Raw genomic sequence first — 17,381 nt, 5'->3', positions numbered from 1 at the left:
AGTGGGTTGGTTGCCATTGAAGATGAACCCTTCTTGAAAGCTTGAGCTTCAAGCAAGCAATCTATGTTCGGGGATTAAAAAGAGAAGAGAAGACGTGAGAGAGAATGAGTTTTAAGGCCAGGTCATCATCCACGTTGGACTTCCTTTTTTATAAGAAAGTCACATACACAATAAAATTTCATAATCATGTGGGATGAATTGCAGGAATTTATTGCTAGAGGAACTTAAGTAATCACTTTTTCTTCGATTTGGCACTTAAGTGATATGGCGAAAAGTAATAGACATTAAAATGAGCATTGTATAAAAGTTATTGTAGTAATGTCTTTTTCCAAAACAAAATAGATCTAGGTATCAGAGCAAGAGTTGAGATGACATCCAAATGGGCTTACGTCTCTTGATAGTTGCATACCTTAAAAGTTGAGTACTCTGCCGTTGAGTTAGCAACCCGGAAGGAAAATTTGTTGGAATTAGTGAAATTATAACTTTGTGCTTGGAGATAATTTTAGAGGCAAATGATTGAGATTTCTAGAAATTCACTCCATACTTGTCAGGTGAAAAGCCCAATGAATTTTGATGGACCTGAATAAGCCCAAAATCTTCTGAATCCACGCCCTTACCAAGCTATTGCATTGACGATGCAAACTGGGTAGGGTGCAAATTCACCTGACATTCTACCACTAGTTATTGTACTTTTCTCGGCTCAAATGGTCTTTCAAGCTGTGCCAAAAAAACAACTTACTATGGCCAGCTTCAAAAATGAATCTAAATATAGGCTCTTGCTTATGCAAATGGTGAAAATGGTGAACTTACATGGATTTCATATATATTGCGTGACATTGGGATCTCAAACATCAACCTTCATTATTTTTCTCAAATATCTCCTAGTTTTTTCATAGACAAAGTACATTGAGATCGATTATCATTTTGTTCAGGAAAAAGGTTGCTCTTGGTTCTATTGTAACATGCTATGTTGTCTTCCTCATAAAATGCTGATATTTTCACCAAATTATCAACTCCCGATAGGTTTGTCGGTTCATGGATCAAACTTGGTCTCTGGTCCTCTCCATTGACCAGTTTGAAGGAGAGTATTAAAGTAACAAATCAAAAGGAAAAAAAATCATAATGGTTATAGGGCAGAAATATCTACAAATCAACATAAAGATAGCACATCAAGCAAGTATCTACGAGTTGATTATTTGTAGATTTTTTCTGATTTGTTTTTAATTCAGTTTCCATGTAGATAAAATTGTTATTTTTTTTTTTTTTTTTTTTGATTTAGGGAACCCGCGCACCGTAATCTTTTATCTTTGACTTTCACCATAATTATAGTTGGTGATATCTCTATTTATACTATACAGCACATCAATGAAAAGCAATGCTTCATCGACTCTATTACCCGTTTTCTTTATATAAATGTTACGGAAAATCTCTCAACACTGATGACTAGATTTGTCATTTGCTGTTAGAAAGAGACAATGCATGAAACTCGTAGGGCAAGGCTTTCGCTGAAAATGATGATCACCTTAAAATTTATAATTTCCATTTTTTCGCAAAAGAAAAAAAAGAGAGTCTAGACTTAAGACCCTTTTGACATGAAAACCGCTCGATTTGAATTAATATACTATTTACTTGAAACAATTTACCGTGGGCTTATCACGGAGAGAGTCTAACCGAAAAGATGTGTGGTGGGTCCCCTTGGTTGTTTATTACGTGTGGAATTTGCTTAATTGCTTCGTTTTATTGAACAGGGCTTAAGTCATGTCTACTTCAATTAAATCGAACTCGATGGACTGTTGCTGAAAGTCTGATATGAGCTAAAAATGAAAAACGTTATTTAAGAGGAGCTATTATGATGGTTCGCCCTAAACCGATGCAATATTGTTGACTAGTGCCTAATCTTGTGGACAAACATGGCTTGTTTGGACTTTTCTAGCGAGAGTTAATGGCCAGAAGAGGAAAGCTGAATATTCAGTATGACACACGTAACACAATCTCTCGTTTTCATCTTCAGTGCAAAGACCGATAGGATCTTGATGGAACCGTAAAGAAAGAAAAAGTTTCCAAAAATTCACAATGCGAGATCACAGAATTTGGGCTAAAAGTGTGATTGGGCAAATATATTCGGTAATTGGTATTAGTGATCTTCTTAACATCCATAACGTGTTGCTTTCATAATAATCATATGGAGTTTCATGTTAAACTCAGTGTAGAAAATTTGTGGAGGCAGGTTCATGTAAATGAAACCTAATTTAAGATTGTCCTAATAGGTGAATTAGTTGAGGAGCCAACAAATTAGCCCGGAAAGTATAGGGAAATATTTTTGTAATATCTCACATGGGAATCATGAGATTATGGCCAAATAAGTACGTCTCAAAATTTGAGCTTATACATAGAGGCATGGTTGAATATATAAATGCTAACTAAGGCAACTAGTGATGAAATCTAGCTCCATCCAGGTCTTTGCTTGTAGTAAAAATGAATGTTGACTCACGACACAAAAATAGCTTCTTTTTATTTTCTCACAAGATGGGGAAAGCCGGGAAAATCATCTCAAGTAAGAGATTGGACGGGTCTACTTGAACTGTCAGTTCTCTATGTGAAGCATTCTAACATCGCTGATGATACATGTCATGTTGACATGATGATAGAGTTACAGCACTCCCCTTTACGTGTCGTGTTGGGGAGCATCAAAATGTAAACGAGTATTCGTGCTCCTTGCTAAGTATACTTGAACCATGCCCGGAAGAGAGTACATAGATGGGGGCTTTCTCATAATTTATCTTGAACATTGGATTGACCCATAAAAAGTAATTCAAGTCACATTTGTAGATCTACTTATTCACGGGTCCAGAGAGGATGGAAATCTTCTGTCCTGCCACGGTGTTTTCATTAGTGTCTCAATAGATCTCAGCTGTTGATTAAACTCTCCTTTCCGTGAATCAATGATTGGACTCATTGAGGTATTAATAGGATTATTGTGCAGGTTAGAGCATTCGGCGCCCTCAAGCTCTTCTTCGTTTAGGCAATGACAAGGTTGACCTAGGCTGATGTACTCGAAGAGAACAAAAAACCCAGTGATGAGCTCCTACCTCAAAATTCGCGGAGTAAATCGAAATTGTTATCTGAGTAGAACATACACAAATTTCGAAGTGCATAAACCAAATGCGTTTAGGTAAGCGAAACTCTAATCACATAATCCCGCCTTATCTCCACCCTTCTGTCAACTCTGCCTCAATGCCTCCACCAACAATCATTAATTAAGACCGCCAATTCCATTCTCTCTCTCTCTCTCTCTCTCTGCCTGCGCTGCACGTACGTGTGTGGGAAGAGGTGGGCTATCTCCACTAGGGATGTCTATTGTGGAGCTTAAAGAAGGGAAGAGAGGAATGGGTTAGGGTTTGCTTCAAATCATTGAATAGCAATCACTTGTTCTTCGCAACGGAAATGCAGGATCAAATAGGCAGCAGAAAACATGATTGACCAATCCAAGATGTAGCATCATTTGTTCGTGTAGATTACATACTACAAGTATATATGCAGTATGCACTAGACAATATTGATGATATGACCAAAAGCATGTTGTGAAACGTGTGAACTGATGAAATTTGATTTTCAAGCACTATCGTAGGGCTATGATTTTGCTTTCGTTGCAAGATACATGTTTATTTCAGAAATTTGAATTATCAAAATTGGAGTCTTCTATAAGACGATGATATACTTCATAACTCCTTCTATGGCCAAGTGTGTGCATGAATCGCCAATGTAGTAACAAACCACGAGTCACCCAAAACATTTGTAAACTATAGACATGAGTCACCCATATGTTAATGGACTATGACTAAAATTGATGATATCATACATGATGCCAAAGTTACCAAGTTCAATATCTCAAACCAAAGCATCATTCTAGAGATTTTGGTTGAGAAAAGAGAAGTGTCATTCCAAATGAAGAGATGCAGGTTTTTTGGAAACCAATATTCATTCTAAACATTTGATTATGAACATCGGTGTGTTTGAAAATATTTTGAATCCACTAAAATCATAAATGAAAGTTATGAAAAATTAGGAATATCTAAATTCAATAAATTTAAATCTTTTTTTTTTCTTTTGATGCCCAGGATTAGCCGAGCCCATCGGGGTGAGCGAACGAACAAAATATAGACGGAAGAAGAAAAATAAATCGGACACCGGATTTACGTGGTTCAGTCGTAAAGACCTACGTCCACGGGAGAGAGAGAGACGATTTCTTATTTGAGCGTATGTCAAGAGTACAAGGTACAATGCTGAAATAAATAGATCTTTAGATCCCCACTTTCCTAAACCTAGTAGGAAAGGAATTCCACCATAAAGATACTATCAAATTTAAAACCCAAATCTAGGAAATATATTAGGAAACAAATAGTTCAAAATCTTCAAGCCTTCCTAGATTTCCCAATGAGAAAAGTAAACAAGAATAATTAAGAACACGGAGATTTACGTGGTTCGGCGAAAGATCCACCTACGTCCATGGGAGAGAGAGAGACGATTTCTTATTTGAGCGTTTATCAAGAGTACAAGGTACAATGCTGAAATAAATAGATCTTTAGATCCCCACTTTACTAAACCTAGTAGGAAAGCTTACGCTGGGTAGCCCATGGCCCATAGAGTGTGTGGTGCACCCTGGACCAAGCGTCAATACCTGGGGAAAAGCTAGCACATGACTCTACCACCATGACCCCTCACTTAAAATGTGTTAGTAATTGCGGAGTTTCGACCCTGTGACCTCTGTGGTGAAGTGCCTGAAGCCCAACCAACTTAGCTGTCCACCAGTGGATAATACATTTAAATCTTTACTATCATCAAATATCATCAACTATGAATTTCAGAACATATCGGCCATTTTCTATAAATAATATGGCGGCAAGTTAAGTATCATTGTCCTACACTACTAACTACACGTCAGAATCTATCAACTTAGCCTTGACGCCTCAGACTCTTAGTGATCCAGTTGTGAAATTAATCCTAAATATTATTGTTAAAACATGGGAATTTTTGGATGTCATAGAGAGGCTTGTACAAATTTGTTGAATACCGCCAATTGATTTTAAAGTTTAAATTGTTAGAAGAATGTATGTTTTAACATTTGCATATTCTAGCAAGGACTGATTGAGTATGAACTTATATGGCTACACTAAATGAGAAATTGAGAAGATTGGTGCTCTCGGTAAAATCTAATGAAAATTTTTAAGGTTTTCTTGACTCTCTTGAGTTAGATTCCTTCATCTCTCTTTATTCCAGAGGACCTCGAAGACTTGAAAAGGAAATTTTAGGCGTCATTACATCTATGAGTGTTAACGAATGCGCAGACTTTAAGTAGGAGGGAAGGCACGGAAACTCCAACATGATTGATGATGTTCGTGGAGAGCTATTTTTAAGTTTGGTTTGGGAAATTACTAAAAAAAGTCATAAATTTGTAGTAGTTGTGCTAATTTAGTACTAGGCTTTTTAATTATGTTAATTTAGTCCTTTTTTTTTTTTCTTCATATTTTGTCAATTGAATCAATTCAATCAATTTTGGTTGGAAATTGTTAACGTAGATGCTAGCCGTCTTAGGTGGCACGACCGGCACTAACGTAGACATTTTTAAATAATACTTTAATTTTTTTGGCATTTTAATTTTAATTTTATTTTCTTTACTCTTTTTTTTTTTGGATTGAGGCCGTGATGGTGGGGGCGGCGGAAGCCCTCACTTAAGTTTTGCTTCTTCTTTTTTCTTTGTTAAGTTAGCTTTTTTTTTTTTAATAAATATAATTTAAATAAAATCTATATTATAAAATCATACTTGAACCAAAACCACATCATGCTTTAGCCACGTCAACATCATGTAGGATAATAATAATAATAATAATAATAATAATAATAATAATAATAATAATAATAATAATAATAATAATAATAATAATAATAATAATAGTCACATTAGCATTTTCATTAATCAAGTTGGATGGAGTTAATGGAATGATTTAATTATATGAATCTAATAAGTTCTATGATTCAAATGCATTTTTTTTAAAATTTTAGGATTTTATTGTACTTTCATCATGAGTTTTAGAAATTTTAATGCACTTATCCCAAAATTAAAGGATGAAGTCTAGGCGGCTAAGACCGAAACCTCATGCCAAATGACGGACCAAAGCCTCATTCGAGAAACCTGTGCATCGTTTTATTGCACACTAATCAACTAAATGGCTATGTTAAGAAGATTTCTCAATGTGACCGCTCAACAAGAAAGAAGATGATGACATTTTCGAGCATCTCATGGGACCTTGGAAGATCTAATCACGGACATGGACGTCGCTTGCTCTTTCTGGAATGAGATTGCTTTCGAGCTAAACCCGGCTGCCTCGACTAATTAAACAAGTTCACTTTAACTAATCTATCCCTAATCTTATCGCGTTGAAAGCCTCTTCCTCGACCCTTCATGCGTTCCTTGAATTGTTTGGTTTTTGCCGGTGTGCGAACTTACAGTAAAAAGGGAAGTTGATCAATCTGACGACCATGCTCACTGATTGCGATTTTCTCGTTTTATTTGGTGAACGGGAATGAACAACTAATACAAAAAGGCAACTTTATACATTTAGACCAAACGATTTCATCGTTCCTCTCGCGAAAAAAACAAAAGCAAGGATTTTTTTCACAGGATAAAAGATTTTTTTTTGAAAGAAATTATGAGTATTAAACATCTAATTACTGAATAAATCACCACTCGCCTGATTCTTGCTAACTTGTTGGTGACTTACTTTTGATATCAAAAAATGTCCAAGGTGTTTAGTCAACATTCTCATATGCAAGAAACGAAGAAGTAACCGTCAGGTAAGTAGAGGCAATATAACGGTCAAGGAATGGAGTTGACAATATCAGACACAACCATCAAAGAGGCAACTGTCAAGATAGTGGAGTCGATGTAACCGTCTATGTAATTGTTGCTTGCAAGATTTAGATATCCCAATTGTACTTCTTGTAAAGCACCCTCACTCAATAATGAGATTCAACGTTATTCTGCAAATTTATTTTTGCCTTTATTTTCTTGTAATTTATATCACTGGCAACAATTCTTCATAATATTGTATTTTAAATTATTTGTCATTTACTTTCCTATTTAAAATCAATAAAGTGACATTCACAATTTTTGTTGATTTACTCATTAATCCATCCATATTTTAAAAGGTATTTTGTTTGACCTTTCGGTGAAGTACTTACCAACGGTTTAATAAAATTACAAATCTTTTTTTTTTTTTTTAGTTCACAAAGTACCTATCTTCGTGGAAAGCTTTCTTCCTTGCAGATCCCATTTTTCATTCGAAGGAGCCAATTTACAAGCCTCTTCAAAGGACAATTTCTTTGTTCCTTTGGCCAAGAACCGCATGACACAGCAACTAGGTAGCAAGGTAGGGATCTCAAATGCATTTTTGTTCAATTTTGACCATGGAAAATCAAGAGTTAGGAAACTTATATCTGAGGCTGGTTTTCTAAGTGTTGAACTAGCTTCAAGAGTGGTGCATACTTGACTTGCTACACTTGTTTACATGAGTTATCTGTCTTTGTGAGCTTGATGAATGTTATATGGGATTACAAATGATACAGGTCAGCTTGATTTGGTTTTTAAATCTCTATATGAGCCATGGAGTGCTTAGAACTTGAACAAAAAACTGAACCGATTCACGCTAGATGGCCAGCCTGTGTGGATCATGCATGAAGGCCACTTTGAGGGGTCATTTTGACCTTTGTAGTTGATCATTATCTGGGATATTTGTTGCATTTGAAATCTCGTAATACATACATTCATTTAGATTGAGTGAATTTTTCTCAAAGTCTTTAGTATATTAGATATAAGCACTTGAATCAGGGTAGGCGACCTAAAAGTTTTAGTATAACTCTGATGTCTTGTTTGAGCTTAAGATCACTTTCGAGTCAAGATTGAAGGTCACAAACTGGTCTGGGTAATCTAATGCACACTGGTTGTTCGACGAAATGTCCAAACGACATTCCAATTTTGAATAGGTTGATTCGAGCTTTATTAATGTGATATTCATGTTATGAATTGGTCCATGTTTATTTGAATTAAGCATACTTGAGTCTAATGAATTGATATTATTTTTCAATTTTTTTTTTTAAAAATAATAATTAAAAAATCTGGAAGAAAACCAAAAAGTATAGATAACTGTTAAATAAAGTAGAGCATAAATGACAGGTTTGGAATTTCTCTAATTTTCTAAAGTCATCCCCTAATTTAGTGCTTTTTTGGGTATTCTATAAATAACTTTTATTATAAATAATCCGTTTGGCATGGATTAGAATAGTGTAATGTCACACGTTTAGAATAATTTCATGAATACTTAAATTTCCATTTTACTCAAGGTGGATCCTGTCCTAAAGCTCTAAAACATGGCCATGTATATTCTTTGGTCGACTACTGTCAGGTTTTCATTTTTGCACTTTTTTTTAAAATTGTAAATATGCGAATATCATTAATCATATGAGGTACTAAGCTTAGGGCGATCCCCTAACATTATAAAGAGTATTAATGTGAGAAGATGGAAGGAGGAAGGCTCCATACAGGAGCCAATAAAACATTTGCCTAAAAAGGCCTACATTTTTAGTAGAGTGATGTCTTACCTCTTACAATCTTTTGACTCCTAGCCAACAGAACATGAGTCTCAATCGACTTGTTTTGAAATCGTTTGCGATTGTGTTCCATCCAGATTTAATAGATTGTCGCTAAAAAAGATAGCTTGAGGAGTCTCATCTTCAATTTTTTACCCTTGGTGTCCCCGATCATTCATTGAAGTTCTAAGTTCCAACCTCCTACATAATGCCAAATTCCATTTTGTACCAAAATACTATGCCATACACTACTTGTCCAGGTGCACTAAAAGAATAAGTGGTTTATATCTTCTGTACCAGTCATACAAAGTTTACATTCGGGCTCCATTCGTTTTGCGGAAAACAATTTCTAGAAAAATGTTTTCCAAAGTTCCGACGTTCATTTCACAGAAAATTAATTGCTTGGGGAAAACATTTTCCATGAATGAGGAAAAAAAGTCTTTTAAACTGGGGGAAAATGTTTTCCACTTTTTCTCACTTGATCTCTCTTATCTCGCACCCTTCCAAGCCTTTACTTCCTCCTCCTCCTCCCCCCTTTTTATTTTTAAATTCAAATTATTTTTTCTTTTTCTTTTCTTTGTTTTCCCTCTTCTTCTTTATTGGCCAGTTGTTGGCCATAGCAACGACTGGTGACTGGCCACAGGTGAGATTCGAGCTCGCTAGTGAGCATGAGGCTCACCCATCTCTAGCGAGCTTAGGCTAGCCGCTCACTAGATTAGCGAGGGTGAGCATCGAGCTCGAGGCTTGCCGATTTGGTGAGGCCCAAGACCGACGACCCCAAAGCTCACCGATCAAGCGAGACTCAAGGTTGGTGAGCTCAAGCCTTGCCAAATCGGCAAGCGCGAGCCTCACTACAAGCTCAAGCTCGTTGACCTCGGGCCTCGCTAGATTGGCGAGCTTCAAGCTTGCTTACCTTACCATATCGACTATTACTAAGTAAGGCAGTCGTACGAGCTGTAGCCGGCGACTGGCCAAGAAGAAGAAGAGGAAAACAAACAAGAAAAAGAAAAAAAATTTAATGATCGGTTTTTTTAAAAATAAAATAATTAAAAATCGATTTTAAAAAATAAAAATAATGAGAAATCGATTTTAAAAATAAAATAAATGGAAAAGAGTGTGTGGAGGAAAAAAATTTCTTTATTAAACAACATAAAATATTTTCCACTTCATTTTCAGGTTTCACTCAACCATAAAAAAATAATTACATTTTCTTGGAAGATGGCTTTCTAGAAAATATTTTTCAAAAATGCCACATTTCTGAAAAACGAACAAAGCGTTAGTATCTACTGAAGACAACCACTGCAATATGGCTATTGTTGTTGGTAGTCTATCTCTACAAACAAGCTAGCCGATGAAATTATGCTTGCTAATACCATCGATCCAAATTAATTGATACTATTCCATGACCGATCCCTCTTGTTTGAATTCCTTGTATCTCTTTGCAACAGTATGTTTGGCTAGAGATTATAGATGTTAGAGCAAGTTTTAGCTTGAGAATACATTGCCAACTCCAAGCCATACCACTTTTTATGTCGAGTTGCATGATGGTAGTACCTCTGCATTTAATATAATGAACCCAAGTAGTCTAAAGGAATGAAGATGAAAGGTTGATGAGGCGTCAAAGCGTGCAACCCATCAATACTTTATTCCAAAGTTTTAGATCGAGTAGGCCTAGTCCTCCCTTTTTTTGGTGAGCATACTACATTCCATATAACTTTGTGGGATCTGTTGAGTTTCAGCATTTTCTGCCCATAAAAATGGTCTAATTTTCTTTTTAATCTCGTAGATAGTTTGCTTTGGGAGGAGAAACATTTGCATCTAGTAAGTGCAAATAGAAGAAAGTACCGATTTGGCCAATTCAAGTCCTCTTGCGTAACTAATATGATTCCCACCCCATCCACATATTTTCTAGAATATCTATTAGGCCCTTACAGTCCACGTGCATGAGCTTACGAGTAAGGGACACTGAGGTATCTAATGGGGAGGGTGCTTGTGGAGAAAGGCGTGTGATCCAATATAAAGAGTTTTTCATCCTCAGACAACCCAGAGAAAAAGATGTGCATTTGTTTGGGTTAAACCTAAGTCCTATAAGAGGTACAAAATCATTTAGTGCATCAACAAGGTAAAGGACGAAGTTCACATCCCCATGAGCAAATAAGAATAGGTCATCAGTAAAACATAAATGAGTAATCCTTAGATGCTTTTGATAGTTGGTGCTTACTTTAAAATCATTTCAATAGCTTGTTTGTTAATTTATTTTTATAGAATGGTTAGGTCTAGTTTAGGATCGTAATGAACTCCTCAAAAACATTTCCATGATCACTTAGTGGCTTTGATACCTTTAAGATTATAATTGGTAATCAAGATTGCATGACCACTTAGTTAACAACTTTCTAAGTTAGTGATATTGAATATGCAATTATTAGAATATTAACGTAGTTAAGTCTCCGATCCTATATAATCTCTGATTTTGTAGGAAGTGAAATAATCTCCGTGTCTCATTTGGTTTTTAATCAACCCCAATAGGTTGCTGAAAACTCTCATTCTACAGAAAATATCCCCAACCCTTGTCGGATAGAAAAGGGAGGTCGCAACACAACTATGGACAGTCGACAAAGATGATGTGGAATTGCCGACAAGTTACGTAAAGGAAAATTGCTAAGTGTTGAGCCACAACGTGTCGGCATATAAAACTTGGTCAATCGACAAAATAATTGAAGCTGAGACAAAGATTGATGGATTAAGAGCAAGATAAGTTCTTGAGTGATGGGGCCAACGATTTTGGTCCACACGATGACCAATTCATAAAAGCCATGAATCTCGAAAGTCATTACTGATGACGACCGAGAGATCGGTTGTTATAACCACTAGGAAGAGGGTCTGCAAGACGTGAAAAAATCGTCAACGTGAAGGAAGTGATGAGGGCATGAGTAGTTGGTCTTTTTATGACCGTTTGTAAATACTTATTACTGAATTTTAGGATTCACGTAGGCTGTTGTATGCTTTCTTTGTAATTGTTGTTAATCATTTATAGGAACCACAGATATTAGGATTATAATTTGAGCAAAGCACCACTAATCAATTAATCATTACTGTATGTTCTATTTTATCTTGCTGTTATCTTTATATTTTAGTACCCTTTTACGGGGCTCATCAAGATTGCTTCCAATCTCGATACCATTAATTTTCTCCTTTATTCGCATTTTCTATCCAAGAATCAACAAAGAATCATTACATCCTTCATTAATTTTCATATCAACTAACATTTCGAAAGGTGTTGTCAACTCTTTTCAACGAAACACTAATAAATCGTTTGAGTTCAAGATCGTATTATCATATTGCTGATCATATTTATAAACCGTGTCATTGATGTAGGTACTAGATGGCATGATGATTGCATATATATTAGCCTTGTATTTTTTCCATGCAACCAAAGGGAAAGATTAAATACGGTGATACCCTTACACGTGTAAATGATACGAAACCATTAAAATAAAGATTCGTCTTAAACGTTGAGAATGATTAATATGGTCGGAGATATCACACTAATTAAGGAATTTCATCCTAATTATTTTTAATCAAAAGGGCTAAAGATGAATACAAAAATTTAGCACCATAGATCTAATATCCATATTTTATCACCTAATAAACATGAAGTGAATATGTAGTAGGTAATGAAAAGAAGCTAGTAATCAAATGCTTGCTGATTCCAAGATGTGCAAGTCAATCAATAGAGCAATTTCCTTCCTGAAAGATATGTTCCACTTTAAATCCAAACTAAAAAAGCAACAGTATCACTGCTTCTCTTTTGACTTAAAGCCGGCCACAGATAGGTGGCCTTTAGTCTTTCTGTTTGAAGTGATGCAGTGTTTATTCAATATATCATTTGCTTGTGCTGTTGTTAATTCAACATTAGCATGCAACATATTTGAGGTACACTTTGTTAGGAATTTCTTTTGTTATCTTTAAGCAAAGTAGGACTAGCATCATCAATCATAAGCTCTAATTCTAAACTAAGAAGATCAATAATGGCTTTAAAGTCAATCTCAATAATGATCTTATGAAATCCAAATTGTTTTGTGAAAAAATGTCCTAACCATAAATCCCAAAGTTCTGGTTGCGTAACATAGCAAAACCACCAATCCAATCACCAACTTCGTTTCTAAATAAACCCTCTAGACTAGTAAGTCCTAGGTGGCCTTCAGAGGCCCCATCAATATTTAGTTTAATGATCCCATCTAACCAAAATCAAAGAGGTGCATGATCCACCTAATGTTGAGTTATTCGCAAATGAAGCTTTAATGATTTCCTTCATTTATGACCGAATTATGTACTAGATTTGAAGGGAAAACAAAATTGTCCTAGAAAAGTGACTTGTTTCTTCATTGCCAAAAAAGCCACACAACTACAAAAATTATGCTCCAATCGTAATTAAAATTCGGCTGCCCTTACTAACAAGATTTGAATTCAACCATTACGACATATTCATTGAGAAAAATTCTCCGAAATATTGTGTGGGACAAACTCAAGCCATATCCTATGGACAATTGGACAATCCCTTAGAATAGTAAAGTCATATCCATATGAGACTCACATCTCAAGCAATATAAATTTCCTCTCAAGTTGCTAGACATCTTCAATTCATTAGTTAGTAGTTGCTCATGAGTGGCTAGCCAAAGGAAAGTTCTAATATGTCAAGGTCCATTTCACTTCCAAATTGTAGACCATATACCATCAAATTCTTGATTTTCCGCCCCATTGATTATCTCGCACGCTGACCTGTACCCTCCCACAAAAGAGTATCGTCCCATCAAAGGTTGAAGGAGGTTTGACAGCTCTAATGCTAAAGATTACATCTTGTGGTATAATTTCCCAAGATATTCGAAAATTCCACTTTCCATTCAATGCATAATCACAAACTTTTTTGTCCATCTAAGAAGGAGATAATTGGGTACTAACAATATTATAGAGCAATTCCATATTTGATATTCATCTATATGTCCAAAACCTAACATGTTTGACATTTCTCAAATTCCATAAAGTTCCTTTTTGTAAGACCGGTTATACGTTCATAATTGCCTTCCATAAGATCGAGTCACCATTCTGATACAATCTTCACCCTAAAATTTAACCCTTTAGGAAAAGAAATAGAAGTATATATACATACACACGCACACACTTCCATACGATCTTAAAGTTTTTCATCAAAATGTTTGAGAATTTTTAGGTAGAGCACCGATGAAATTTAATGGAACATTTGTGGGAGAGCATTTTGTTTGACGTCTTATGAAGCATATGCTAAATCACATGGGAATCAATTAACCATATAATTCTATCAATTTCAGAGTAAACCGTAGTTGCAATCAGGAAAGGTAATAGCTGTCACGCAAAATCTTCCATCACTGGTGACTAGATTCACCATATGGTGTTAAGAAATAGACATGAAAACTCTTAGTGCGAGGCTTTCGCTGAAAATAATGATTCGCCTTAAAACTTATCCTTCCATATTTCTTTACAAAAGGAAAAAAAGAAAAAAAGAAAAAAAGCCATCCTCTAGACTAAGACCCTCTTGAAATGAAACCCCCCCGCTTGAATTACTTTGCGTAAAATACTCTTCAATTGAAACAATTTATCGTGGGCTTATCACAGAGGGTCTAATCGAAAAGATGTGTGATGCGTCCCCCTCGCTGTTTATTACGTGTGGAACTTGCTTGATCGCTTTGTTTCATCGAACAGAGCTTAAAGTCATGTCCACGCCTAATAAATTGAACCCAATAGACTGTCGCTTAAAGTCTGGTGTGAGCTAAAAGCGAAAAACATTATCTAAAAGGAGCTATCATCATGACTCGCCCTAAACAGATGCAACATTGTTGATTAGTGCTCCATCTTGTTTGATTAATGGGGCTTGGTCGAACTTTTCTAGCGAGACCTAATGCCCAAAAAAGGAAAGCTGACTAGTCGGTGTGACACGCATATCGCAAACTCTCGTTTTCACCTTCAGTGCAAAGAACCATAATGCTTTTATTCGAAACTGTGGAGAAAAAGGAAATTTCAACTCATGATTTGACAAATAAATCCGATGGTTTAATTAATGACCTTCTTAACATCCAAACATATTGCTCTCATAATCGGGAGATGGGGGTGTCTACCTTAAACTCGATGTAAAATGTTTGTGAAGGCGGTTTTGTGTTAACAAAACATGATTTGAGATTGCATGGATAGATGGATTAGTTGATGTGCGTGAAAGTTAGTCCAAACACCGCCGGACCGCTAAACCAAAAGAAGAAAACAAAGAAATTACTAAGAATATTTTTTTGTAACATACCACATAGAAATCGTGGGACTATGGCCAACTAAGTAAATCTCAAAATTGGAGCTTATACATAGAGGCATGTTCATATATATACTTATACTTGAATGTAAATGAGTATTCGACTTGCTCGTAAGTGTACGAGAATCATACACGCAAGAGTCTATTAATGGGTTTTTCCTCATCATTTGTCTTGACGACTGAAATGACCGAAAAAGAGAAACTCATTTCAGATTTGATGATCTACATAGTCATGAATCTTGAGCGTGTCTATGCTGCCATAGTACTTCCATCGATGTATCGACAAATGTCAACTATGGATAGAAGTCTCATTCTCATATATCAAAGGTTGAATTCATTGAAGTACTAAAGAAAGTATCGTGTCGGTTAATAGGATTCGCCCGTCTCCAGCTCTTCTTAATTTTTGGCCATGACAAGTTTCACCTAGGCTGATTTACTTGTAGAGAACAAAAAACACAATGATTAGATCCGACATCTCAATTCATGAGGTAAACCGAAATTGTCATTTGAGAAGACAATACGCAACTTTCAAAGTGCATATTCCAAAGGCGTTTTGACAAACAAAACTCTCTATCACATAATTCCGCCTTGTCTCTACCCTCATGTCAACTCTGCCTCAATGCCTCCACCAACCATCATCAATTGAGACCGCCACTTCCATTTACTCTCTCTCTCTCTCTCTCTCTCTCTCTCTCTCTCTCTCTGTGCGCGTGTGGGGAGAGGTGAAAGATCTCCAGTAGGGGATGTCAATTATGGGGCTTAAAGGAGGGAAGAGAGAGATGGGGTTAGGGTTTCCTTCACATCATTGAATAGCAATCACTACTTGTTATTTGCATTGGAAATACCGGATCAAATAGGCAGCAGAAAATATGATTGACCAAACATATAAATCATTGGTTCGTCTAGATTGAATGCACTAAATAATATTGATGACATGATCAAGAGCATGTCGTGAAATGTAAGAATTGATAAGATTTGATTTCAAGCAGTATCATAGGGCTACAATTCTGCATTCGTTTCGAGATGTATTCATATAGAGTAATCAGAATAATCAAAATTGGAGAGTCTCTTATGCCACGATGACACACTACCTTTCTTGCTTATCTGGAATCACTCAACCTTAATCACTTTCAGAATTCATAAATTACATGGTCACTGCATCAGAGAACTAAACTGTTTTGATTGTCTACGCAGTATGATCATCACGTATAATATTTTCCCTCAGTCAAAAATAGCTGTAGCATAGGAAGTGTAATTAAGAATCATTGCGCAAGAGTTCGTACACTTTTACCTGAATCTTATCAAGAGTGAGAACGCCAAACGAAAAGCGGGGCAAATAGTATTCTAAAATCAAGCGAGCTGGACATTAAGTATTAAACATTAAAGAACGACATACCCATATACCATATCTATAATTCTTTTTGCTAGAAACCATATCTATGATTCTACAACAATTACCATGTGAATTAAGGGAATTAGACCGGAATTAAGTCTATGTAGAACTCTAACTTCTCAGTAAATGAGATCTGCACATATGTAAAATCTGGTCAAAAAATATGCTTAAAACCCTGCAAACCTCCAATCCTCAAACGAGACTTCACTTATATATCTCAAGATGTGTTGATCGGCGTTCTTGAATTATTACGCATCTCTGATCTTGCATATCAAAGCCTTAACGACAAATCGAGCTGGCTAAAATCCTCCCGGAGATCACCATCATGATCAGGAACTTCGATGTATCCTTGAGACCAAGATGAACCATACAGCGGATTAGTCCCAGCATACCTCATATCATCCCCAACATGCCTGGCCAAGCGTGGCTGATTCTCATAAACCACAGATTGAAAAGATGGCCGTACATGGTGACCATTCGAGATCGCCGCAGGAGGTTTTGCGGCAGAGCACAAGTCCCTGCTCTTCTTCGCTAGGGTTCGCTCGAGCTTGTGAGCATTCTGGTGACCCCCAAGTGCTTGCGAGCTATAGAACTTCTTTTGGCAGAAGTTGCATGAGTAAAGCTTGTTGTCTTTTGCAGGAACTGCAAGAGGATGGAGTGATGCTGGTGATGATGACGAGGATGGTGAACATGGCTCAAGTGCGAGCTCTAGGTTGAGCTGCCTGTGATTAGCGGCTGAGGAGCTCTGATGCCATGGATTCGATTGATGTTCCATTGAAGAAGAGAGAGAGAGAGAGAGAGAGAGAGAGAGAGAGAGAGAGAGAGAGGGAGGGAGGGAGGGAGGGAGCGAGGGAGGGAGGGGGAGAGATGACTTAGAAGTACATATATGAAGTGAAATGATGACTGTTCTAGCAACGGAAAGCACTTGGAAGGAGAGAGCAAGATGAAAGAAAAGGACAGATATGTAGGTTAGGGACTGTGATAGAGAATCTCTTAGATTTCTCACAAGAGAAA

At 36.4% G+C, this 17,381-nt stretch overlaps 1 protein-coding gene across 1 annotated transcript; it reads right to left on the bottom strand.

The window, feature by feature from the left end:
* Window positions 1-16,638: 16,638 nt before the first annotated feature.
* Window positions 16,639-17,142, bottom strand: LOC104438753 (zinc finger protein 2). Its single transcript, XM_010051934.2, has one exon. The coding sequence runs from the start codon at window positions 17,140-17,142 to the stop codon at window positions 16,639-16,641; it is 504 nt and encodes a 167-aa protein (XP_010050236.2).
* Window positions 17,143-17,381: the final 239 nt, after the last annotated feature.

This window comes from Eucalyptus grandis, chromosome 3 (assembly GCF_016545825.1).
Source record: "Eucalyptus grandis isolate ANBG69807.140 chromosome 3, ASM1654582v1, whole genome shotgun sequence".
NCBI classification, from domain to species: domain Eukaryota; kingdom Viridiplantae; phylum Streptophyta; class Magnoliopsida; order Myrtales; family Myrtaceae; genus Eucalyptus; species Eucalyptus grandis.
Note: the sequence above shows the minus strand (reverse complement) of the source record. Positions and strands in the feature narration are given on the sequence as shown.